At 36.4% G+C, this 25,421-nt stretch overlaps 1 protein-coding gene across 1 annotated transcript in view; it reads left to right on the top strand.

Moving 5' to 3' along the window:
• The window catches only part of RABEP1 (rabaptin, RAB GTPase binding effector protein 1), a 101,819-nt gene that overhangs the window by 27,105 nt on the left and 49,293 nt on the right, over positions 1–25,421 (top strand). The window contains exon 2 of the mRNA XM_059998044.1: positions 8,488–8,616. Coding sequence (XP_059854027.1) covers positions 8,488–8,616 — 129 coding nt within the window. The remainder of the gene's footprint in view (positions 1–8,487; positions 8,617–25,421) is intronic.

The following is a 25,421-nucleotide window of genomic DNA, read 5'->3' as shown; positions in this document are numbered from 1 at the left end:
ATGCATATGTTTATTCTCTACCTCTGTGTCTCTATTTCTGCTTTGCAAATAAGATCATCTGTACCATTTTTCTAGATACCACATATGTGTTAATATACGATATTTGTTTTTCTGACTGACTTCACTCTGTATGACAGTCTCTAGGTCCATCCATGTCTCTGCAAATGACACAATCATGCTTTTTCATCTGGCTTGGCATTTGGTATTTGAAATAGTTGAGAAGTAGAATAATACCAGTTTATACAAATTGAATAGGTAACTATCCATTTTTATCCATGCGTATTTATATCAGCTGTTGAACACAGGCTTTTGACAGTTATGGTAATTGGGCTAAATGTAATCAGAAATTCAGGTGATTTAAAAATTATCTGGTAAAATGAATGTAATTGTGGTTGAACTGTATTGTATATCTTGACCAGTATTAAAAAATGTCCATAGTTTATTTCAACCATATAGTTAGCTTTTTTTTAAAATTGAAGTACAGTTGATTTACAATGTCATGTTAGTTTCAGGTATACAGCACAGTGATTCAGTTATGTGTGTGCATATATTCTTTTTCAGATTCTTTTCCTTTATAGGTTATTACAAAATATTGAGTATAGTTCACTGTGCTATACAGTTGGTCTTTGTTGGTCCGTTATCTATTTAATATATAGTAGTGTGTATAGTTAATTTTTCAAGTTATCTTTATTTGTTTCAGACTTTGCGTGGTTCACATTGTCAATATATATTCCATATGGGAGTATATGGTGGAATATAGCTTTATAGCCTTTAAAAATACAGGAATAGAGCCTGGAATATAGTTTATACTGCATTGTTTGTCTACTGAACATTCCCTGAAATCCCCATTCCTTTGCTCACAGTTGCTTCTTTTCTCTGTTTTTGACTTTTTTCAAAACTTTGTTTACCTGCTTGTCTTAATTGATAACTTTGCTTAAATACAATTTCTGGAACACTTAAAAAGGAATTGATTATTAAGTAAGTGATTTATGAACATTTTAGAAAATAAAATGATTTTGTAGTTATCAATAGGAAGAATCTCTAGAACAAGTTGAGCCTAATGTACATCTCCATTTTTTTTAAGGACAGTTGTCAACCTGAAATCATTTAAATTCTGAAGTTGTTAATAGTAACTATCGTTTGAGTGCCTCTTATATGTGAGTTGCTTTTATATGATGGTATATTTAATCCTCATTGCATGTGATACTCTGCAAAATGGGTATCATCTTTACTTTAATGAAATCTTGGAAAGGTTAAACTTGTTTTCCCCAGTTCATATATTGAAAGTGCTTGGGTTTGGGTTGAAGCACAAGCCTCTCTGAGTCTGAAATTGTAGATGGCTTATTTTTGAATTTTAATAAGGCATTTGACTATACTGGTATGAAATCATGGATGAGATGAAATGTGATTTGATACTGAGGATGGTTGGAATGAATTTGTAACTAATAGAGCAATCTAATATATCAGTATCAACCTCTCCTGAGATCTCGGGTGATGCACCAAAGGGCTCTATCTCTAGCTTTAACTTAAAACTTTGTTTTCAAACAAAACTCTGCAGTATGGCTGAACCGCACTAGTATAGGTTGGAGGAAGCCTTGGCTTAAGTCTAAGTGAAAAGGATTTAAGAACAGTGTTAGATTAACATTAATCTTCTGGGCTAACAATGACAATGTGAAGTCATGGCCAAAAAAAGCTAGGGTAAATTTACAGTACATTATTAAGCATATAGCCCCCAGATATAATGTTTCTACTAAGCTGGTATTGAGTTAGGATCAGTGTGTCCTATTTTATGTAGAATTTTGACTAACTGTAGTGTTCAGAGAGAGCAACTTGAGATAATGAAGAATTTAGAAGTTATTAAAGGGTTAGGAGATGTTTCATCTGGAGAAGAAAGGAGAGGGCAAGTATAGATGTTAGATATTAGAAATTTTCCTTGCTAATTCTGTAGGCCAAAACTAAGATCTCTCAGGAAGATGATTTAGGGTCCTGTTACTAAAAACAGATATTTATAACAGATGACCAATTGTCCAAGTAAAGGGGGAAGGATAATCTAAAATTTCTTAATGGTGGAATTGGCTACCCCATGAGGCAGTGAACTGAGTTATTAGATTTATGTTCATGTGTAAGCCATATGATCACATGTCTGTGTCGTTACAGAAATGGATTCCTACATGAGTTAGGAATTGGTGGTTTTCAAACTATTTTAACCTCTCTCCACAGTAAGAAACACTTTTTCCATTGCAACCCAGTTATGAAATAACACATACCCATATTAAATGTGTTGCTGATATTTCCTATTATATTTTATTAACTTTAAAAGGCAGACTGGGGCTTCCCTGGTGGCGCAGTGGTTGAGAGTCCGCCTGCCGATGCAGGGGACATGGGTTCGTGCCCCGGTCCGGGAACATCCCACATGCCGCGGAGCGGCTAGGCCCGTGAGCCATGACCGCTGAGCCTGCGAGTCCGGAGCCTGTGCTCCGCAATGGGAGAGGCCCGCGTACCGCAAAGAAAAAAAAAAAAGGGCAGACTGCTGGTGGTATAGTGCTTAAGAAGCCGCCTGCCAATGCAGGGGACACGGGTTCGAGCCCTGCCCAGGAAAATCCCACATGCCGCGGAGCAGCGAAGCCTGTGTGCTACAACTACTAAGCCCGCGTGCCGCAATTACTGAAGCCTGGGCGCCTAGAGCCCCTGCTCCGCAACGAGAAGCCACAGCAATGAGAAGAAGCCTGCGCACCGCAACGAAGAGCAGCCCCTGCTCGCCGCAGCTAGAGAAAGCCCGCGCTCAGCAACGAAGACCCAATGCAGCCCCCCCCCAAATAAGTAAAATAAATAATAAATAAATAAATAAAAGGCAGATTGCTAATCACTGAATTGATGTAACAACTCACTAATGGATTGGCATTTAGTTTGAAATACACTGGACTAGAATAATCTCTAAAATCCTTGCAACACTATGATCCTAATTATTCCCACTCAATAATGTAAACTAAAAATTAGACCCAGAAAATTCCACACTGCAAATGCCTAGAGGTTATTAGTTAATTTTGATCATTAACATCTCTAGGGAGGCTGAAAATTAGAAAATATTCTTGTATCTTTTGATTCTTCCCACCTTTATTCTTGCCACCCCTGCTACCCCTCGCCCAAATCAGTCTTTTCCATCCTTAATTCTGCTTTTGCTCTTTTTAAGACTTCTTAATTAGTTTTTCAATTGTCTCATTTTCCACCTGAATTAAAATTTGGTGCCAGTTCTTCATTTAATATTTTTCCTAGATTTATAACAACATTTTCAAGTCGTTTACATAAACACCTAATCTTTACATGAGAAATAATTGACTTTCTTATTTGAAACCCATTATTTAAAAAGTATTATTATCTTTTATCTGAAATATTATGACGCATAATTATTTAAGAGAGTTGCAAAAAAGAATAAAGAAAATAAGGATTTTCACTTTGGTTCACATAATGAAGGCTAAGAAGACGTTTTGTGTAAACTTCATCACCAGATGTTTTTTTTGTTTCAGAATGGTTCATCTGAGTAAATGGACAAGGTAAAAGGATGCAGTTTCTTAAAGTTGCTAAAGTCAGAGTTTGGAGGATTATATGAAGTGAATTGACAACTTTCTGTTACACTAAAGAACTTATGATTATCTTTAGTATTATGGAAAAAGTGATTCCCAAGTGCCATATCTGTTTCCTCTAATATTGTGAAGTGATTGGTAATGTTAACCCAGTCACCTGCTTGTGGACTGCTTTACTTTACTTTCTCTTTTCCCCTTCCTTCTTGAGGCATGCTAAGTAATTGTGGATTTACTTAATATTCTCTAAACAAAGCACAATTCAGTGGTTAGATTTACTGCAAATTATAATCATTTTTAGTAATTCCTCAAAGAGGCTGGACATGATTAGTTTTCAGAGTACAGGGAGAAGGTAGTTTCCTAGCTGGAAGGCCACTTTTGAAACAGAAGAGATTATTTTTTTAGAAAATTTATCTGTTTTAGCAAATTGTTTGTCCTGGGAAAATGTAAGTATAGTTTTAAAAAATGACTATATAGTGTGTTAAAATATTTTAAGACCACTGAAGTAAGTTATATGCACTTTTTATGAGCAAAGAGATTGAGATGGAGCAATAAGATAAAATTATAATCAGTAAAACCAAAAAAAAAGATGAAGCACCTTATTATCTTTTAATTTAAACCCAATCAATGTAATTTATCCCTTTTTAAAGAAAATTATTTATTTTTGGCTGCATTGAATCTTCGTTGCTGCTTGCGGGCTTTTTCTCTGGTTGCGGCGAACGGGGGCTACTCTTCGTTGCAGTGCACGGGCTTCTCATTGCAGTGGCTTTTCTTATTGTGGGGCATGGGCTCTAGACGCGCGGGCTTCAGTAGTTGTGGCTCATGGGCTCTAGAGGGCAAGCTCAGTAGTTGTGGCGCATGGGCTTAAGTTGCTCTGTGGCATGTGGGATCTTCCTGGAGCAGTGATGGAACCCGTGTCCCCTGCATTGGCAGGCAGCTTCTTAACCACTGCACCATCAGGGAAGTCCCTAATTTATCCTTTTAATTATGCTTTGATTCAGAAAGGCAACCACTCTGAATATAATTTGGCATATTCTTGCCAGTCTTTTTTTAATACATATATTTTCCAAAGATCATATTATATCTAATTTTGTGTCTTAATCGTTTAATGTAATTTTTCCGACTTGATATTATTCCATTGTATGGGTGTACATACCTACCATACTTAACAGTTTCATTTTACTTTGTTTTTTTTTGTTTTTGTTTTTTTTGCGGTACGCGGGCCTCTCACTGTTGTGGCCTCTCCCGTTGCGGAGCACAGGCTCCGGACGCGCAGGCTTAGCGGCCATGGCTCACGGGCCCAGCCACTCCGCAGCATGTGGGATCTTCCTGGACCGGGGCACGAACCCGTGTCCCCTGCATCGGCAGGTGGACTCTCAACCACTGCGCCACCAGGGAAGCCCAACAGTTTCATTTTAAAAGCCAGTGATACACAGGTTAAGACTTCTGAGTTTCAGGAACTGTTCAGATTCTTTTGTTCCACTGGAGTTACGCTTTTTTCCTTGAAATAGGTGTTTTCTTGGATCTTGAACATTTTTAAACAAAAAGATTCTGATTGTAGTAGTATTTGATCTAGACTGTATTTTTTTTCTTTTCCCATTGATAGTGTCTCATCAAATTTAGTACACTCTTAGAGGAATGTAATAGTAGGACACAGCTTGAGGCTTAAAGATATTTTTAAGTTATTACATATTCTCCCATTCATATCAAAGTTAGGGAAGGAGATATACCTAAGAATTATTGAATATTTCCTTCATTTATTTGCCATATTATTCTTTCCTTTCTGTATTGCTTAATTCAGACATTTTGGAAGGCACCTATGCTCACCCCTATACCACCAATGCAGACATTTTGAATAAATGATGTAATAATTTTTCCCTTTGGATATCAAGCATTAAAAGAAGCCATGGCAGGGCTTCCCTGGTGGCGCAGTGGTTGAGAGTCCGCCTGCCGATGCAGGGGACATGGGTTCGTGCCCCGGTCCGGGAAGATCCCACATGCCGCGCAGCGGCTAGGCCCGTGAGCCATGGCCGCTGAGCCTTCGTGTCCGGAGCCTGTGCTCCGCGACGGGAGAGGCCACAACAGTGAGAGGCCCGCATATGGGGGGTGGGGGAAGAAAAAAAAAAAAGGAAGCCATTGCATAACATAGTGTCCCACCTTTTTTTATTACTCAAACGAAGGTAGCAATATACGGAATGTGTGGAATGTTTAACAAAGGCTGATATACTAATAGCTGTCAGCTGTGAGTTACAGCAGGCTTAATATTGTTGAAGTTGGTGTTAACAATTTGTCCATGTTGATACATGGTAGTAGGGAAGGATATGAGCTGGAAGTCTAAGCATGGAACTGAGTCAGAATCATGAGGCTGGAAGTGACTTTTGGTCTTTTGTCAAAGCCAGTTGATCACTCTGCTGTTTTCCCTTATTCATTAAAAAATATATATATTTATTTATTTGGCTGCACCAGGTCTTAATTGTGGCACACGGGATCTTTAGCTGTGGCACGTGGGATCTAGTTCCCTGACCAGGGATCGAATCCTGGCCCCCTGCATTGGGAGAGTGGAGTCTTAACCTCTGGACCACCGTGGAAGTCTCTCCTTATTCATTTAATATCAGTAAATCTCACTAGTTTACAGCTAACGTCCTTTTTTTTCTATATGCCAGGCTAAGTGGTTTTTTACATGAACTATTAGCTAGTTATTGTGAACTGCTCGTCACCATGTTAGAAAAATAATAAAGTATTTTGTGTGATGAGATGTTTTCAGTTTGATTTGTGGTTGGTTGCTCATGCATTATGATATAGGATATGCCTGTTTGTAAACTTTCTGTCTCATGCAAGGTGAATTGATTTTTCTACATATAGCAGTAGAGGCATTCTTGTAAAAAGCAGTTGTTTTGGCCTTTGTGTTGTAGAATTGCAGTATGTTAGAAGTACTTGAGCTGGATTTAAAAAAAATTTGGGGGGGAGATTTTAAGTTTTTTTATTAAGAAAACAAATAAGGGAGTTACTTGGTGTATCCTCAATGGGATCATGACTCCTGGAATTGAAATTTGTTCTGAATCGTGAGAGAGGCAGCCAGACCTGTGGGTGTGGATGGCGCCTGAACTGTGGGTCAGAGCCAGGACAGCGTTGGGAGTAGTGGAAACACGCTTAATCTTTATTGGCTGTAATTTTAAAGGCTGCATTTTAGTTTTTATTGATTCATTAGCCTTCGCTCCTAAATATAAATATAATGTTGAAAGGTATGGACATTTTGTGTGTGTGTGTGTATGTGAGTGTGTTTTAGTAGAAGGTAGTAGTGGGTGGGAATGTAGTTGTTAGGGAAAAGTAAGAACAGAGGGATCCTGCTTTTTCTTCTTTATTTTCCAGTGCCCTTCCTTAACCCATGTATTAATCAGTAGGTACCAGTAACTTTAAAATGTTAAGTGGAAAATTTGCTTAATTTATTTAACAATTGGAATTGGACAATAAAAATACCAAGACAGGTAAATAGCACAGAGAACCCATTTCCTTCATGATTTCAAATGGTAAATATGAAATAACTGCACGGTCCTCCTTCCAGTGGATTCTCCATCCTTGTCTTTCTCTGAAGGTTAGCACATGTTCAGATGACCAGATGTCATTCTGTGCTTTGACCTAAAGATCCTAGATGTTTGCTCCTCAAAATGACTCCTTATCTTTAATGACATGGAACTCAAAGCAGCTGTCATTTCCTTTTTTTGCCATGGATTGCATCGATGCTGTTAGATCTGTAGTGAAGCTAGTCTGAAGATGTCATGGGAATGAGCAAATAGTGGTTTTAGTTAATTGTTTATTATCAAAGGAGTTGTAGAGAACTTTGCAAAGCACATGGAAGAAATTAATGAGCCATAATTCTATTTCTCATAGACAAATCATTGGTGCATTTTTTCCAGTCTTTTTTCTGTGTGTTACAAAATTATAATCTCAGTTAAATTGAGTAATAGGTTGTGGGGGAAGACCTTCAGAGATAATCTCAGATCATGGTTAAAATTTTAGTAAATCATGATTATCTGGGGGTGGCTCGTTGTAGGGAACTGAGACCTCTGCTGACCTAGGTAATCAGGCAGAGGTGTTAGTACTGATAAGTATCCCCTGGAGTGATTAGGGTCATAGTTTTGTGGCTAGGTTGCTGTTGGGGAAAAGGAGGAGGTCAGGGGTTTGGACTCCTGAATTCCCTCTCCTTGCTTGAACCAAAAGACCCTCTGGGTTTGGTCAGAATAGGTGTTTATATAATTAGCTGTGGCCAAATTATAGAGCCCCTAAAGTAAAAATGTGTCCCAATCCCTGCCATACCACAATCAAGTTAATCTAAAAACCAGATAATCTCCCAGTCATTGAGAGTTCATACAGAATGTACGATTCTGTATCCTTTCTATATGAAAGGTTTCTTGATTATGATTTCAGTATAATGGTAATGAATCATCTTGAAATTGGGAGAGTAGTTCAGGCTGGTATGGCTGTCCTAATCAGGGTGCCCTTTAGATTTTGCTCATAACGCTTGAGAGAGACAGAAGCTAGCAAGATTGGTAGTGGGTTCATTTGTGAGGTAAATAGCCCAAATAATCCAAAATTTAACAATTCTGTAAGTGGATTGACATCCTGTCAGTTATATAAAGGAATTTAGAAGCTTTCTTTTGGGAAATTTGCCTTATGCGATTCTCCATATATGTGCTGTTTCACTTTACATGATTCATTCACAATGTGTGTATTAAGTCTAGGAGAAGTGTCTTTTTTGAAAAATTAGAATTTCCTAGAATATATTAGATCTTTGGAAGAAGGTTGACCACTTGTTTCATTATAGAAATGTGTAGCCACAATACTAATTTATTCTTGTAACTTAATTTATGAATAAAAGTTATTACTTGTTAACTAGTATTTTTCTTTCCAGTTTCTCTTCAGCAACGGGTAGCAGAATTGGAAAAAATTAATGCAGAATTTTTACGTGCAAAGCAGCAGCTTGAGCAAGAATTTAATCAAAAGAGAGCAAAATTTAAAGAGTTGTATTTGGCTAAAGAGGGTAAGTTTATAAGTCTTCCCCTAACCCCCATACTAAAACTGCCTTAAAATGTCAAGTTTCTTGGTAGTACAATGTTAATTTTATCATTGAATAAATCTTGATTTTATTTCTACTTGCATAGTATAATAGAAGCCTATTTAGAGGCTAGGGTTAATAATGAAATTGAAAAACAAGTTGAATAATGCATTATTCAGATAGTCCTTTGTCTTTTGCCCTTGATGATATTTAAGATGGTAGGCTAGATAGTCCTGGGACACAGGACTTTCAGTCCCCTTAGCACTTGGGAGATAGCCCCGGGCAAATCAGGACTGTTGGCATTCTAATAATAGCCTTAGCTGTGTTATAGTACAACTGACATTTCATGTAATTTATTCAACAATGTTAATTATCAGTTAATATGTTTAATACCTACTATGAGGTGGGCATTGTGCCTAAGTGCTGGGTATACAGAAGGGGCAAGATTCATGTGGCTTTTTTACTCATAGGAGTTGAACTCTACTGAGGAAAACAGATTAAGTAATAGTGAGTTGTTTAAAAAAAAGCAAAGTGTATAAGGCCAATGTATGAGATCATATCACGAGGGAGATCTACTCTGAAGGATGAGGGAAAGGGTTTACATTTTGGGTATTGACATAGGAAAGTATAGATATGATTTCCACAGCCCTCTAGACCAGTGAGTGATTCTCAAAGTGTGATTGTGGAATAGCAGCATCAGCATTATTATCTCCTGGGAAACTTGTTAGAAATGCAAAATGTTGGCTCCTACCCCAGACTTATTGAGCCAGACACTCTGGGATTAGGGTCTAGCAGTCAGTGTTCTAAGACGCTCACCAGGTAATTCAGATGCACACCAGATTTTGGGAACCACTGCTCTAGTATAGACCAGCAGCTCTCAAACTTTAAAGTGGATGAAAATCACCTGGAGAACTTATTGGAACATGGTATGTTGGGCTGGAGCCTGAGAATTTGCATTTCTAATAAATTGTAGGCGACTGCAGTATGGTCAGTCCAAGGGCCACAGTTTGAGGACCACTACTCTCGACCAGTGATCCTTCAACTTTTAAGTTTATATACTCTGTAAAATGATTATAAACATCCCTCACACCTTAAAAATTTTTTAATTTTAAACATAAAAAATTCAAAGGATGTAAATTCTATCGTATTGTTAACACTGACAATTTAAATTAAAACTTCATGCTTTTAAACATGGAATCAATCATAGTGATTTAATATCCGTCACCATCCATTTAATGAAAAATACGTGAATAAATTCTTCAGGAATTTTACATTTTTCTCCCCTTGTGTTAGGTGTTTTTTTTTTTTTTAATGTCTCCCTCAGAATTTTATTCTAAAAAGTGTTTTTTAGCACACAGACCTGAGTGTGCATCAGAATTTTACCTATAGGGTTTGTTAAAACAAAGATTGCTGGGCCGCACCCCCAGAGTTTCTGATTCACTAGGTCTGTGGGATCCTAGAATTTGCATTTCTAGAAAGTTACCAGGTGATGCTGATATTGTTGGTTCAGCGGCCACACTTTGAGAACCACTGGCCTAAAGTAATATTTTGTGCTTGGAAGCCATTAAAAAAAATTGGTCAGACGTCTCTGCAATAAAAATATGCATGTAAATTTCTTTTGTATTGAGATATCATTACAGTTTAAGTAGACAATTGATTACATAAATATTGTACACACTTAAAAAATAATTGTTAAGTTGTAAAAATTATTGGAAATGCAGGTCTTATGAGATATATTGCTTCTCCCTCCCAATTAAGTCATTAACCTCTGGTGAATATTATTAATGTCTAGAAAAAGGTATGTTTAAGTTTTTTTTTTTTAATGGATATAAGTTGGGAGTTCCCTGGTGGCCTAGTGGTTAGGATTCTGGGCTTTCACTGCTACGGCCCAGGTTCAATCCCTGGTCAGGGAACTGAGATCCCACAAGCCGCACGGTGTGGCCAAAAAAAAAAAGATATAAGTTAAGCCCTTGATCTCATAAATAAGTAGATGGAAATAGAAGTGGGTTTTTTTTTAAATAGTGACTGTTATTCTTTTAACTCTTTCTGAATTACGTGTTAAATCACATAGTGCTCTAGCTTCAAAAATATTTTTATTCTATAGGTTGACAACTCAAATAGATCTTCTTTCAGTTTTGTTGAAATAGACTTTGCAACCCACATGACCTGCCAAAAGATTCATTACCCAGTTATTAGTCATTCACTTTTTAAAAATAAGTTTATTTATTCATTTATTTCTGGCTGTGTTGGGTCTTAGTTGCTGCACGCGCGCTTTCTCTAGTTGCGGCGAGCGCGGGCTACTCTTCATTGCGGTGTGCAGGCTTCTCATTGCGGTGGCTTCTCTTGTTGTGGAGCACGGGGTCTAGGCACGTGGGCCTCAGTAATTGTGGCATGTGGGCTCAGTAGTTGTGGCTCGCGGGCTCTAGAGCGCAGGCTCAGTAGTTGTGACACAGGCTTAGTTGCTCTGCGGCATGTGGGATCTTCCCGGACCAGGGCTTGAACCTGCGTCCCCTGCATTGGCAGGCGGATTCTTAACCACTGAGGCACCAGGGAAGCCCAGTCATTCACTTTTTTGTTACTGACATTGATATTTTAAATTGTTCCTCTGGTTTGATATCACAGAGAAGTTTTTACACAGTAAGGTAGTGAACCATAGTAAAACTCAGGATGGGTGAAAGCCTTTCATTTGTTAAGTAGGGAGAAGGGTGTTAAGAAAAGGAAGGTGGCCAAAGAGAATCTACACATAAATAGCTCTCTGTTTTAGGAAAGATTATTTATGTAAGTTGAGGACCTAGAGTTTGATTCCTTTAAAACAACATGTGCCTATGAATCCCTTGGAAAGTCTTTACGTACCCCCTCGGGTGTACCCCACTTTGAAGACCACTGTCCTGAAGTGGTGTTATTCAGACTATATGTTGTAACTCATTGATGGATAGCAAAATTGAGTGCGTTGTGACCAGCAAGTTTTAAAAAGAAATGCAGTGGAAAGTAACAGCACGTTATTTACTTGGTAAGGTTAAGTAAGTATAATTGAACAAAATTTTTTGTTTCAGTTACATATACACACGTATGTATAGAGTTGTGTGATAAAATATATTTTTTGCTGTGAATTATGGTAAAAGCAGTTTGAAAGCCACCGTTCAATAAGATGGAAGATTCCTAGGCCTCACAGAATTCAGCCCGTGGCTTGGAAAGGTTTACTGACTGTAGTGTGGGATGGGATTCTGTTTTCTCGTGGGTTGCAGGAAGGCTGGCTGTTCCCTATTAATTTTGTTCCTCCATAGGATGATAAGGAGATGGGAAAGCTGGTGTTCCTGTCTAGGCATGGTGGCAGTCTGCAAGGCACTGTGGAGGTTGGGATGAATGAAATATGGTTTTCATCTTCAAGAAAGATATGTATTATCTACTGGGGTAGATAATACATTTTGCACACTATCATTGTTATTTGAATATATGTTGTTGTCCTGAGAAATGAGTTCTGTCCAGTTCTTCAGTATGTTCATGTGAATTTTTTAACATCTTCCTTTTAAATTTTGTTTTAACCTTGAATTGATGAAATACTACTTTAAACTCTGTGCAATGGTATGTTCTTGTCAGGGTGAGTGTAATACATTTTAGTGTGTATGTATGAGGCCGTGGCAGTATTTCCTCTGATGACCAATTCAAACTCACTGTGATACTAGCTAGTGGCATTCTCTTTTCTCTTTACTTCTCACAACCAATAATTCTGACGCTTGATCATCCTCTCTACACTTTTTTTCTTTCAGTCTTTGCTTATCCAATAAATTCAAGTTTATCTTGTCCAAAGTTTGTTCATTTTGCTTTCTGTTTTTCTCTGTCCCCAAATAAAGATGCTAGGGTTTCCTTTGTTTGCTTATCTTCTTTTTTTAAATTATAAAATTGACTTTTCTGTAAAATTCTGAAGAAATGAAAATGACTAAGAACCTCTCATTTCTGAAATACATTATCAATTGCAGTTTTATATCTCTAAGCAGCTTGTAATATGGGTTTGTTCAAAAACATGCCTGCTATGTTAAATTGCTTTGACTGCATCTAGACCCAATAAATAATATGTATGTGTACTATTGTATCTTTACTATCTGAAGTTCTCAATGAACTTAAACTGGCCATAAAGAACAGGTGAGGTAACTTACTACAAAATTTCAAAGGGAATACTGTGATCCTTTTTAAGAGTTTTTGGTGTCATTTCTAAAGAAATTGCACAGTGTGTAAAAGGTAAATGTTGATTTAGTTTATGGCTTGGCTGATTGCCTATATCATAATAAAAAACAAATTGAAAGATGTCCTCTAAAGCAGCAGCTTATATTATTGCATGAAGTATATATCTAGTCTTCTGTGATTGTCACAGGTGATAACAGTATAAGCCATGGTTTTGATGTGTTCAGTAGTCTTTGTTTTATCTTTCAGCAAACCAGGTCACAGTAACCCCAGAAGTCCAAACACTGGTGTTTTTACCAATAAGAATAACTTTTGCTTTGGCGTTGTAATAGCTGTGCTTTCATTTATTTGGAGAGTGGCTGAAATATAAGTGCAAATAGTAATGAGGAGTGCTAATAAAAGGGATTATTACCTCTTGACTCCTCTTACTGTCTGTTCCTGCCTTAGTACCCATTCTTTTCCCAGCTTCTTCAACTGGGAATGTTATAACTATTTCTGAAAGTTTTGTTGGTTTTCTGTTGAACTTGAAAAAGGGATTTAGCTTTCAAAAAAATGTTTTTGATTTAGCTTTCTGCTTTAACCAATTTCAGTACAAAGCTTGGCACTGCAACAGTGTTTGTGTTTTGGAAATCCTCAATCTTGGGCAATGAGTAAGAGCCTGTTACACGAGGGAGCAAACAAAAGGCCATAGAGTTCTCAATTTGAAGGAGAATAGTAGAAATAGAGCTCATGTTAGTCACCAGAAGACAGTGGAATTTTCTAGTGGTGTTCAAAAGGATTTTGTACATGGTTATAACATATATAAAGCTCTGATGCTAACTAACCAGAGCAATAGTTAAAAGCTAGGTTTAGGAAGATATTTATGGTTCAGATGCCTTAAGTTGGTACTTAGATATGGAAATAAAACTAGAGTATATTTAAAAAATTGAAAACCATTAGAAATCTTGGAAACAATAAATAAATTGAAATAAGGTAAGTAGATGGTTTAAATGGTAGACACAGATTTTAAAAATTAGAAAATGGTATTGAGGAGTTCTCCCTCCCAGTGAGACAGAGAAATATCAAAGAGCAATTGACACAGAGGATGAGTTGAGTCTCCAACACACATCAAAAAGAATTCCAGGAGAAGATAATGGAGGGAGTAGTAGAGAATATTTGAGGAGATAATAACTGAGATTTTTTCAAGCATTAAGAAACAGTAGTGAGTCCTCAACATAAATACTGAGTACCAGGTAGGGTAAATAATAGTAAATTCATACTTTGACGCATCTTAAACCGTGGAACCTCAAGAATGAAAAGAAAATATTGAAAGCTACCAGAGGGAAGTAATAATTATGCTGACAGGAGATACCACATAAGCAGAATAGATGCCTGGAGACAATGAAATAAGATCTTCAGAGTGCAGAGAAAAAGCAGTTGTCAACCTAAAATTTTATGTACAGCTAAATTATTTAAGAGGGAGAGCAAATAAGATATTTCAGGCATACAAAAACTGAGAGCATTTATCGCCCACATAAATCACCAGAAGAACTAGTAAAGATAACATTTACAAGAAAAGTAAACATAGAGGGAACATATAGGATATAAGAAACAGTACCAACCATAGAAACTAATAAATCTGACTATAAAAAACAAAACCAAAAAACTTCTGAGTTCATTTTAATTTTTTAAAAGAAGAAAATAAAACAAATGAGGCAATAATAACAAAATTGGAACTTATGGCTAACAGCATTGCGGGGACATAGAAGGGTATTTCACAATGAATGAAACAGTCTGCAAAGAGAATGTAATAATCATGAACTTGTCTGTACCTAACAAAATAGCCATGGCATGTCATAAAGAAACAAAAGGCGATAGAATTACAAGAAGTTGATAACTGCACACATATGAGATGTTTAACATTATATCAATTGCTAGATCAAGCAGTAGGTAGATATAACAACTTTGAGCAACAGAATTTTAAAAAGTTTGATCTCCTAGGAATGATGTACCCAAGAAACTGAAAATATACATCCTTTTATATTCATAAGGAGCACTTAAAATACTGTGTATATCTCAAAGGAATACTCAACATATTTTAAAAGTCAAGCTACTTATCATGTTTTGTTACCTAGTGCAGTTAGAAAGATTTTAAGCAACAATGTAAATGTTTTTTAAAGTTTGGAAACCAAGAATGCATTCCTGTTGCTCATGAGTTCAAGACGAAGTCATGAAGATTGCAAAATATTTAGAATACAATGAATATACTTGTGGGATGCAGCTAAAACAATACTTTGAAAATAAGCTTATAACTTTAAAAACATTTATTAAAATTAATTTATTAAAAGACATGAGAGGGGCTTCCCTGGTGGCGCAGTGGTTGAGAGTCCGCCTGCTGATGCAGGGGACATGGGTTCGTGCCCCGGTCTGGGAAGATCCCACATGCCACGGAACGGTTGGGCCCGTGAGCCATGGCCGCTGAGCCCGCGCGTCCGGAGCCTGTGCTCCACAATGGGAGAGGCCACAACAGAGAGAGACCCGTATACTGCAAAACAAACAAAAACAAAAACAAGACAAAACAAAAAAAACCATGAGAAATTGAAACTAAATGATCTAAATGTTTAACTCCAGAAGCTAGAAAAAATAGTGAACCCAAAGGAAATAGAAGAAATAAAATAATAATAGAAATCAATGAAATAGAAAGCAAAGTTAAGAGTTAAGCTCAATAAAATCAAAAGCACATGTTTTGGATGAAAACTCTAATTTGAAAAGATACAAGTGTTCATAGCAGCACTATATTTTTAAAAATTAAAAAAAAATTTAAGTATAGTTGATTTATAGTGTTACAAATACCACATAGTGTTTGTCTTTATGTATCTGACTTACTTCACTTAATATGATAACCCTATTTATAATAGCCAAGACATGGAAACAACCCAAGTGCCCATTAACTGATGATTGGTTTGAGAAGATGTGATATATAGAGATACACACACATACACACGTGCGCGCACAATGGAATACTATTCAGCCATAAAAAAGAATGAACTATTGCCATTTGCAGCAACATAGATGGACCTAGAGAATATCATACTAAGTGAAGTAGGTTAGAGAAAGACAAATATATGATACCACTTATATGTAGAATCTAAAAAATAATACAAACGAATCTATATACAAAACAGAAACAGATTCACAGACATAGAAAACACACTTAAGGTTACCAAAGGGGAAAGGGAGATGGGGAGGGATACATTAGGCATATGGGATTAACAGATAACAAACTACTATACATAAGAAGATAAACAATAAGAAATTACTATATAAAACAGGAAACTGTATTCAATATCTTATAATAACCTATAATGGAAAATAATATTAAAAAATATGTAACTGAATCAATTTGCTGTATACCTGAGACTAACACAATATTGTAAATCAACTATACTTAACTTAAAAAAAACCCACATCTTTTGGTTAAAAAAACTAATAAAAAGACACAATTACTGGTACAGTAGAGATGTGAAAACATAGGAGTACTGTGCATGTATGTCTATGCCAAAAAAAAATTGTAAATTTAGATGAATAATTTTCTAGGAAATATGAGTTACCAGAATTACCTCAAATAGAAACTGAATAAACCATAACCATAAGAGAAACGGAATCAATAAACAGAATTCTTACTCACAAAAGGATGTCACAGGCATAAGTTTTATAGGCAAATTTTAAAAAATCTTCAAGGAAAATTTGTTCCTATCTTTTATATACTGTGTTAGTAACAAGAAACAACTAGAGAGCTATCCACTTCGTTTTGTGGGATTAGTACAACGGAAGCAGTAATACTAGTGTACCAATAAACCAGTCTTGTTTATGACCATAGACTTTAAAATCCTAAATAAAATTGACTTCAGGGACTTCCCTGGTGGTCCAGTGGTTAGGACACTGTGCTTTCAGTGCAGGGGGTGTGGGTTCGATCCCTGGTCAGGGAACTAAGATCCCACATGCCACGCGGTGCAGTTAAAAAATTGTTTTTAAAAAATTGATTTCAGCGGAGTATTAAAACATAATATATACCGTGACCATGCATACTAGGAGCACAAGGATAGTTTAACATTGCAACATCTATTGATGTAACTCACTGCATTAACAAATGAGAAAAACCAGAAAGCACATTCAATAAAAGTTAATACACTTTAGTAATACAAGTTCATACTAGTTCCTAGCAAATGAGGAATTGAGGGGGCCTCTCTGTTTCTATTAGAAACTAATAGAATATATTATACTTCATGATAAAACAAGATAAGAAGGCCTATTGTCAGTACTTTAATTCATTTTAATACTGTAGGTCCTCCTAGCCAATGCAATAAAATAGAAAGAAATTAGTTATAAAATTTGGGAAGTTAATGATAATTTTGTCTCTGTGGAGTCCATATGATTAACAAAATAGAGGAACCAAGAGAATCCACACTATTAGAACTAAAGAGAGTTATCAGCATTGTTGGTATGAAGATCAATATAGAAGAATCAATAATGTTTCTCCATATCAGTAACAACTAGAGAAGTAAAAGAAGAAAAAGCAACCCTGAAGTAAATAAAAAAAAGAAAAAGAATCATAATCCTTAGTCACTTGGGAATAAGTCTAAACAAAGGTGTGCAAAACTTTTATAGAGGAAAGTTATAAAACAGAGTTAAAGGACATAAAAGAAAGCCTGAATAAATGGAATGAGATACCATGTTCATAGGTGGAAAGACTTAGTGTTGTAAAGATGCTAACTTTCACTTCAGTCTATAAGTTCAGAGCAATTCCAGTGAAAATCTAGTTTATTCCCTTTGGGATCTTCCAGACTGTCTTCAGATTTACAAGGAAGAACAGGCTCAAGAAGATGGTGACCCACTATAGGTAACTGCCAATTTATAGGAAATGCAAAGAAAAAAGGAACAAGTTCATCTATGTTATAGGTATGCAGTTAGCAAATCCAGACTGTGCGAAGTTCTACGAGACAACCTAGTTTCCTCAACAAATAAAGTACAAGGAGAAAAGAGATGGAGGGAGAAACCTATAGATTAATAGAGACTTAAGATATATATCAACTAGCTGTAGTATATGGACATTTTTGGATTCTGATTCAAAGAGCTGAACTGTTTTAAAAACATTAGACAAGTGGAAATTTCAACACTGGTTTGATGATATTCAGGTATTGTTAATTTTTTTCAGGTGTGAAAATGGTCCTTATAAAGTGAAATAAGGCAGTCAGAAAAAGACAGTATGATTTCACTTATATGAGGTGCCTAGAAAAATTAAACTTAGAGAAAGAAAGTAGAATGTGGTTGCCAGGGGCTTAGAGGAGGCAGGGAAATAGGGAGTTGCTGTTTAGTGGGTATAGTTTTAGTTTTGTAAGATGACAAGTTTTGGAGATTGGTTGCACAACAAGGTGAATAACTTAACACCACTGAACTGTACACTTAAAAATGATGAAAATGGTAAATTTTATGTTACATGTACTTTAAAAAATGGCCTTTATCTTTTAAGGTTACATACTGAAATATTTATGGGTAAATGATAAGTTTGAGAGGTCCATTTCTAGAATGGTAATATGAGGAGCTCCACAGACCCACTGCCCAGCAAAACTTGGGAAAATTATTTTAAAGAACAACCATTTAAAGTCTCTAGAAGTAGTCCTAAGGCATATAGCAAATGAAACATTTTTCCCAGAAAATCTGTTAAATCTTGGTAAAAACAGAGTCTGGGACATTTGATCCATGAACCACTTCTTCCTTCATCTCTCCCAGCCTGGTGTGATGGAAACTGCACTCCAGGCAGGTGATGCTGGGAACACAGGTTTCCCTCTCTCCTGAGTTCACAGTTGAGGACCATAGAACTCCCCCTACCCCAGCCACTTGTTGTAGAGGATAAGTATCAGTTGAGTGTGGCCAAGAGATCTGGAACTCTTTTCTTCCCTCTGGCCCCTATTCCTTAGGATGCAGGCTCTAACTTGGGTGCTACATACTGAGAATATTGGGGCCCTGATAGCCTTTGCTCTAACTTGTTTGTTGGGTGGAAGTTCTATGCTGGGAGAAGCAAGCCAAGGACATCAGAGGCTACCACTTCATCTCCCGCCACTCAGTGCCCTGTTCCTAAAGCAGATATATCACTCAGAAGAGCACCAGCAGGTGAGTATAGAGTTTGACGGATGTGGATCAGGGAAAGAGATACTCAGAAGGGAGCCCTGCGAAAACTGTTATCATCCCAGAGTGACTGCACATGTCCAAATCTGTACCTTCTGAGGAGCAACATCAGAGGTTTCACACTGCAGGAGTTGGAGGAAGTGGGAGAGAAGAAATAGACTTTACTAAAATCCAGTCAACCACTAAACAAACAAACAGCAGACGACAGTAACAAGCTGGTAAGGGAGTAGGGCTGAACCAGTACCAGAGTTATTGCAGTGTATTACCAAAAAATGTTTTCAAACAAAAAAAAATTAGGAGAAACTGTGGCCCGTACAAAGGAAAAAAAACATGCAGTGCGTATGAGGGTGACCAGATGTCAGATTTAACAGACAGAGACTTCAAGGAAGTCATAAGTACGTTTAAAGAGCTGAAGAAAACTATGCTTAAAGAAGTAAAGTGTGACAGTGTTTCATCAAATAGAGAATATCAATAAGGAGAAATTGTAACAAAGAACCCAATGGAAATTCTGGGGTTGAAAATTATAATAACTAAAATGAAAAATTCACTATAGAAGCTCAACAGTAGATTGAACTGGCAGAAGAAAGAATTTATTAACTTAAAGATAGGTCAGTTAAGATTATCCAGTCTGAAGTACAGAAAGAAAAGAGAAAAATGAAGAGCATTGTAGAAATGTGGGACATCATTAAATATGTCAGTAAACACATAATGGGAGTGCTAGAAAGAGAAAAGAGAGGAAAAGAAAAAATAATTGAAGAGGAAATGGATGAAAAATTTCCAAATTTGATGAAAAGCAGTAAATTGCACATCTAAGAAGCTCATTGAACTCCAAGTAGTATAGAGGTGTGCAAAGAGATCCACACAGAGACACATCATAAGATTAACAGCCGACTTCTCATTAGAAACAATGGAAGCAAGGCAGTGGGATTACATTTAATGCTCAAAGGGGGGGAAAAAAAACTGTTAACCAAGAAGCCTATATATAGCAAAAGCATCTTTCTAACATGAAGATGAAATAAAGATATTCTCAGATTAATAATAAAAAAAAAAAGGCTTCCCTGGTGGCGCAGTGGTTGAGAGTCTGCCTGCCGATGCAGGGGACATGGGTTCGTGCCCCTGTCTGGGAAGATCCCACATACCGCAGAGTGGCTAGGCCCGTGAGCCATGGCCGCTGAGCCTGCGCGTCCGGAGCCTGTGCTCTGCAACAGGAGAGGCCACAACAGTGAGAGGCCTGCATACCACAAAAAAACAACAACAACAAAAACCCAAAAAACGGAGAGAATTTTTTTCTTAGCAGACTGCCTTATAAAAAATACTAAAGGAAGTTCTTCAGTTGAAAGCAAGTAATTATAGACAGTAATTTGAATTCACATGAGAAAAACAGAGTCCCCAGTAAAGGTAATTGTGTATTTTTTATATGTATATATATACACATAAAATACATATACACATATATTTATATTTGCTTTATTGAGCCCATAGCAAATGGAAATTTAGTATATTTGCCAATATCAGCACAAAGGAGTTGGATGGGAGGAAAGCTATATTGGACTAAGGAAATGACACCAGATAGTAATTCCAACCCACAACATCAAGTGGAGAAAGCCAGAAATGGTATATAAGAAGGGCGATATAACAGATGGTATAAATATATACTTGGTCTCCTTTCTTTTCTCAGATTTTTAAAGACAATTATATGAAGCAATAAGTATAACAGTGTATCATTGGGTGTATAACATATGTAGGTGGCAGTGTATATAGCAATAATAGCATAGACATGGAGAAAGGGAAGAGAGCTATAGAGGAGTAACATTTCTATGTTTCATGGGTATTAGGGTTATACAAATCTGAAGTAGATTCTATTAAGATGTATATGGTAATAAGACTTACCTGGTGGTCCAGTGGGTAAGACTCTGTGCTTCCAATGCAGTGGGCCTGGGTTCGATCCCTGGTCGGGGAACTAGATCCTGCATGCCTGCTGCAGCTGAGAGTTTGCATGCTGCCACTAAGAGGTCCACATGCTGCAACTAAAAAGATCTTGCATGCCACAATGAAGATCCCATGTGCTGCAACTAAGACCCGGTGCAGCCTAAATAAATAAATAAATATTAAAAAAAATAGATGTACATGGTAAGCCCTAGAGCAACCACTAAAGAAATAACACAAGAAAATATAATGAAACAATTTTGAAAGGAATTAATATGTTACATTAGAAATTATTCACTTAAGTCAAAAGAAAGCAATGAAAGAAGAACAGGAGCAAAAGGACATAAGATACAGTAAACAAAAGTTGCAAACTTAAATCCAACAATATTGTGATATTAATAATATTAAATGTGAATGGATTAAAGAATCCAAACAAAAGGCAGAGAGTTTCAGAGTGGTTAATAAAACAAGATCCAACTATATGCTGTCTAGTTGATACATTTTAGATTCAAAGATACAAATAGAGTGAAAGTGAAAGTCTGAAAAAAATGTATTTTGCCTACAGCAACAATAAGAAAGCTGGAAAGACCATACTAATATCAGGGAAAATAGATTTTAAACCAAAAATGGTAGTAAAGAATGACATTTTATAGTGACAAAGGACCGATCCATCAGGAAGACAAAATAGTTACATACACATCTAACTACAGAGTCCCACAATAGAGGAAGCAAACTGACAGAAATGAAGGGAGAAATACACAGTTTGACAATAAGAGTTGTATTTTTCAGTATTCCACGGAGAAGATCAACAAGGAAGTAGAAGATTTGAGTATAAAAGGAGTGATAATACAATGTTTGTTCTCTGACCACAATGGAATGAAATTTGGGAAACTCACAAATATGTGGAAATTAGGTAATACACTCCTGAGTAGTCAGTAGCTGGAAGAGAAATCACAAAGAAAATTAGAAAATGCTTTGAGATAAATGGAATTGTAGACATACCATTCCAGTCCTTATGTGATGCAGCTACATCAGTTCTTAGACATATGTAACTATAAATGCCTGTATCAAAAATGAAATATTTCAAATCACTAATCTTTTACCTTAAGACACTGGAAAAAGTGTTAATGAAACCTACAGCAAGTAGAAAGAAGGAATTAATAAGATTAAAGTAAAAAATCAGTGAAGCACAGAATAGAAAAATCAGTGATGAAAATCAATGAAACTGATAGTGCTTTCTTTGGAAAGACCAACAAATTGACAAATCTTTAGCTAGATTGACCAAGAAATGAATACAGGGCCATTACTACTGACCTTACAGAAATTAAAAAGAAGTGTAAGGGAATACTGTGAATGAGGAAGTGGACAAATTCCTAGAAAGATACAAATACCAAAACTGACTAAAGAAGTAGAAAATCTGAATTAGACCCATAGCAAATAAAGAGATTGAATTTGTAATTAAAAAACTACCCACAAAATATGAAAAGAAAAGCCTAGGTTCAGATGGCTTAAGTAGTGAATTTTACCATATGTTCAAAGAATTAACACTAATTCTTCTCAAACTCTTCTAAAAAGTAGACAGGAGGATGCACTTCCATACTCATTTTATGAAGCTAGTATTATTACCCTATATCAAAACAACATGGACATCACAAGCAAAAAACAAAACCAAAAAATTACAGACCAATATTCCTTATGGATATAGATGCAAAAATCCTCAGCAAAATACTAGCAAGAAGGTCAGCAACACATAAGAAGAATGATATACCATGACTAAATTGGATTTATCCTAACAATGCAAGGTTGGTTCAATACCTGAAAAATCAGTTAATGTAATGCACCACATTAATAGGATGAAAAACAAAAACTTAACGATCGTCTCTAAAGACACAGAAAAGGCATTTGACAAAATTCAACACCCTTTTATGATAAAAACACTAACCGAACTAGGAACAGAAGGAAACTTCAACCTGATAAAGGGCATCTACAAAAAGCCCGAAGCTAACGTTATCACACTTAATGGTTAAAGACTGAATGCTTTCTCCGTAAGATTGGAACAAGACAGTGATGTCCACTTTCACCACTTCTATTCATCCAGAGCAATTAGGCCAAAAGGAAACGGGGCGGGTGGGGGAATAAAAAGGAATCCAGATTGGAAGGGAGAAGTAAAACTATTTCTATTCTTAGATAACCTCTTTTATATAAAAATCATAGGGAATCCACTAAAAAAAATTTGTAGTAATATATGAATTCAGCAGGGTTGCAGGATACAAGATGAATATACAAAAACCAGTTGTATTTCCGTACACTTGCAACGAGTAACCTGAAAATGAAATTAAGGAAACAATTTCAGTTACAATAGCATCAAAAATGGATAATAGAACTTCTCTGGCAGTCCAGTGGTTAAGAGTCCACGCTTCCACTGCACCACTGCAGGGGGCACAGGTTCAATCCCTGGTCCGGGAAGATCCCACATGCTGTGTGGTGTGGCCAAAAAAAAAAAAAAAAGAGTAATAAAGAAATTTAACAAGTGTACTTATTGTACACTTACACTCTGGGAAGTTCAAAAACATTGGTGAAAAAAAACTTAGAGGTCTAAATAACTGGAAAGACATCCCATGTTCATACATCAAAAGATTTAGCATTAGCAATACTCCCCTGATATACAGATGTAATGCAGTGTCTTTCAGTATCTCAGTTGCTTTCTTTGTAGAAGTTGACAGTTTGACCCTAAAATTTGTGTGAAAATGATAGGGATCCAGAACAGCCAAATATTCTTGGAAAACAAAGTTGGAGGAATCACAAAACTTACTACAAAGCAACGGTAATCAAGATAGTGTGTGGTTCTGGTATAAGGATAGGAGTAATTCAGTGTAATAGAATTGTGAATCCAGAAATATATATGAAAAATTGATTTCCTGCAAGGTGCCAAAACAATTTAGCAGGGCAGGAATCGTCTTTTAAATGAAGTGTATTGAGACATCTGCATGTCTACATGCTATAGAAGGACATTGGATCCCTGGCATCTACAAAAGTGTCAAGGACCTAGGTTTAAAAAGTAAGCTATAAAACTCTTAGGAGAAAATGTAGGGGTAAATCTTTGTGACTTTGGATTCAGCAGTGATTTCTTAGATATGACACTACAAGCAGAAACAAACAATGAAAAATTAGATAAGTTGGATTTTGTGAAAAATTAAAAAATTTTGTGCTCCCAAGTACACTATCCAAAAAGTGAAAAGACAATCCACCAAATGGGAGAAAAGTTTGCAAATATTTTATCAGATAAGGGACTTTTATCTAGCTTATATAAAGAACTCTTACAATTCAATAATAAAAGACAGCCCAATTAAAAATGGTGAACAGTTCTGGATAGACATTTATCCAGAGAAGATACATAAATGGTCAGTAAGCACATGTTAAGATGCTCAATGTCATTATCTACCAGGGAAGCACAAAATTACAATGAGATGCCACTTCACACCCATTAAGATGGCTATATCCAAGTCGGTTAATAACAAGAGTTGGCAAAGATGTGGAAAATCAAAACCCTCATACATTGCTGACAGGAATGTTAAATGGTCTAGTAACTTTATAAAACAGCCTTTCAGTTCCTCAAATGGTTAATCATAGAGTTACCATTTGACCCAGCAGTTCCACTTCTAAGTATATACAAGAGAAAAGAAAACATGTCCATGTTTTCGTAAGAAAACATGTCCATACATAAATTTCTATGTGAATTTTCATAGCAGCAGCATTCATAGTAGTCAAAAAAGTGACGAACAACCAAATATACGTCAACTGATACATGAATAAACAAATTGTTTTTGTTATTCCTCCATAAAAGGGAATGACATACTGATAGTACAACATAGATGAACCTTGAAAGAACTATGGTAAGTGACAAAAGCCAGTCACAAAGTATGTATGACTCCATTTATATGAAATGTCCAGAATAGGTGATAGGGATAGAAAGTAGATTAGTGGTTGCCTAAGACTGCCAGGTTAGAGAGTTGGGGGGTGATAAAAAGTATTGGATTTCTTTCTGGGGTGATTAAAATGTTCCAAAGTTGATTGTGGTGATGGTTGCACCAGTCTGTGAATACGTTAAAACAATGAGCAATCACTACACACCTATTAAAATGGCTCAAATCTAAAACACCAAAAGCTGCTGATGATGTGGAGCAACAGGTACTTTCATTCATTGCTGGTGGGAATGCAAAATGGTACAGCCACTTTGGAAGGCAGTTTGGCAGTTTCTTACAAAAGTAAATATACTCTTAGCATATGATTCAGCAATTTTGATCCTTGGTATTTACCTGAATGAATTGAAAATGTATGTCCATGCAAAAACCTGCACATGGATGTTTATAGCAACTTTATTCATAATTGCCAAAACTTGGAAGCAACCAAGATGTCCTTCAGTAGATGAGCAGGTGAACTGTGGTACAGTGGAATATTATTCAGTGTGAAAAGGAAATGAGCTCTCAAGTCATGAAAAGTTATAGAGGAAACAGATGTGT

Source organism: Delphinus delphis, chromosome 19 (assembly GCF_949987515.2).
Source record: "Delphinus delphis chromosome 19, mDelDel1.2, whole genome shotgun sequence".
Lineage (NCBI taxonomy): Eukaryota > Metazoa > Chordata > Mammalia > Artiodactyla > Delphinidae > Delphinus > Delphinus delphis.
The sequence above is the reverse complement of the archived record's forward strand: the minus strand, read 5'-3'. Positions and strand labels throughout refer to the sequence as shown.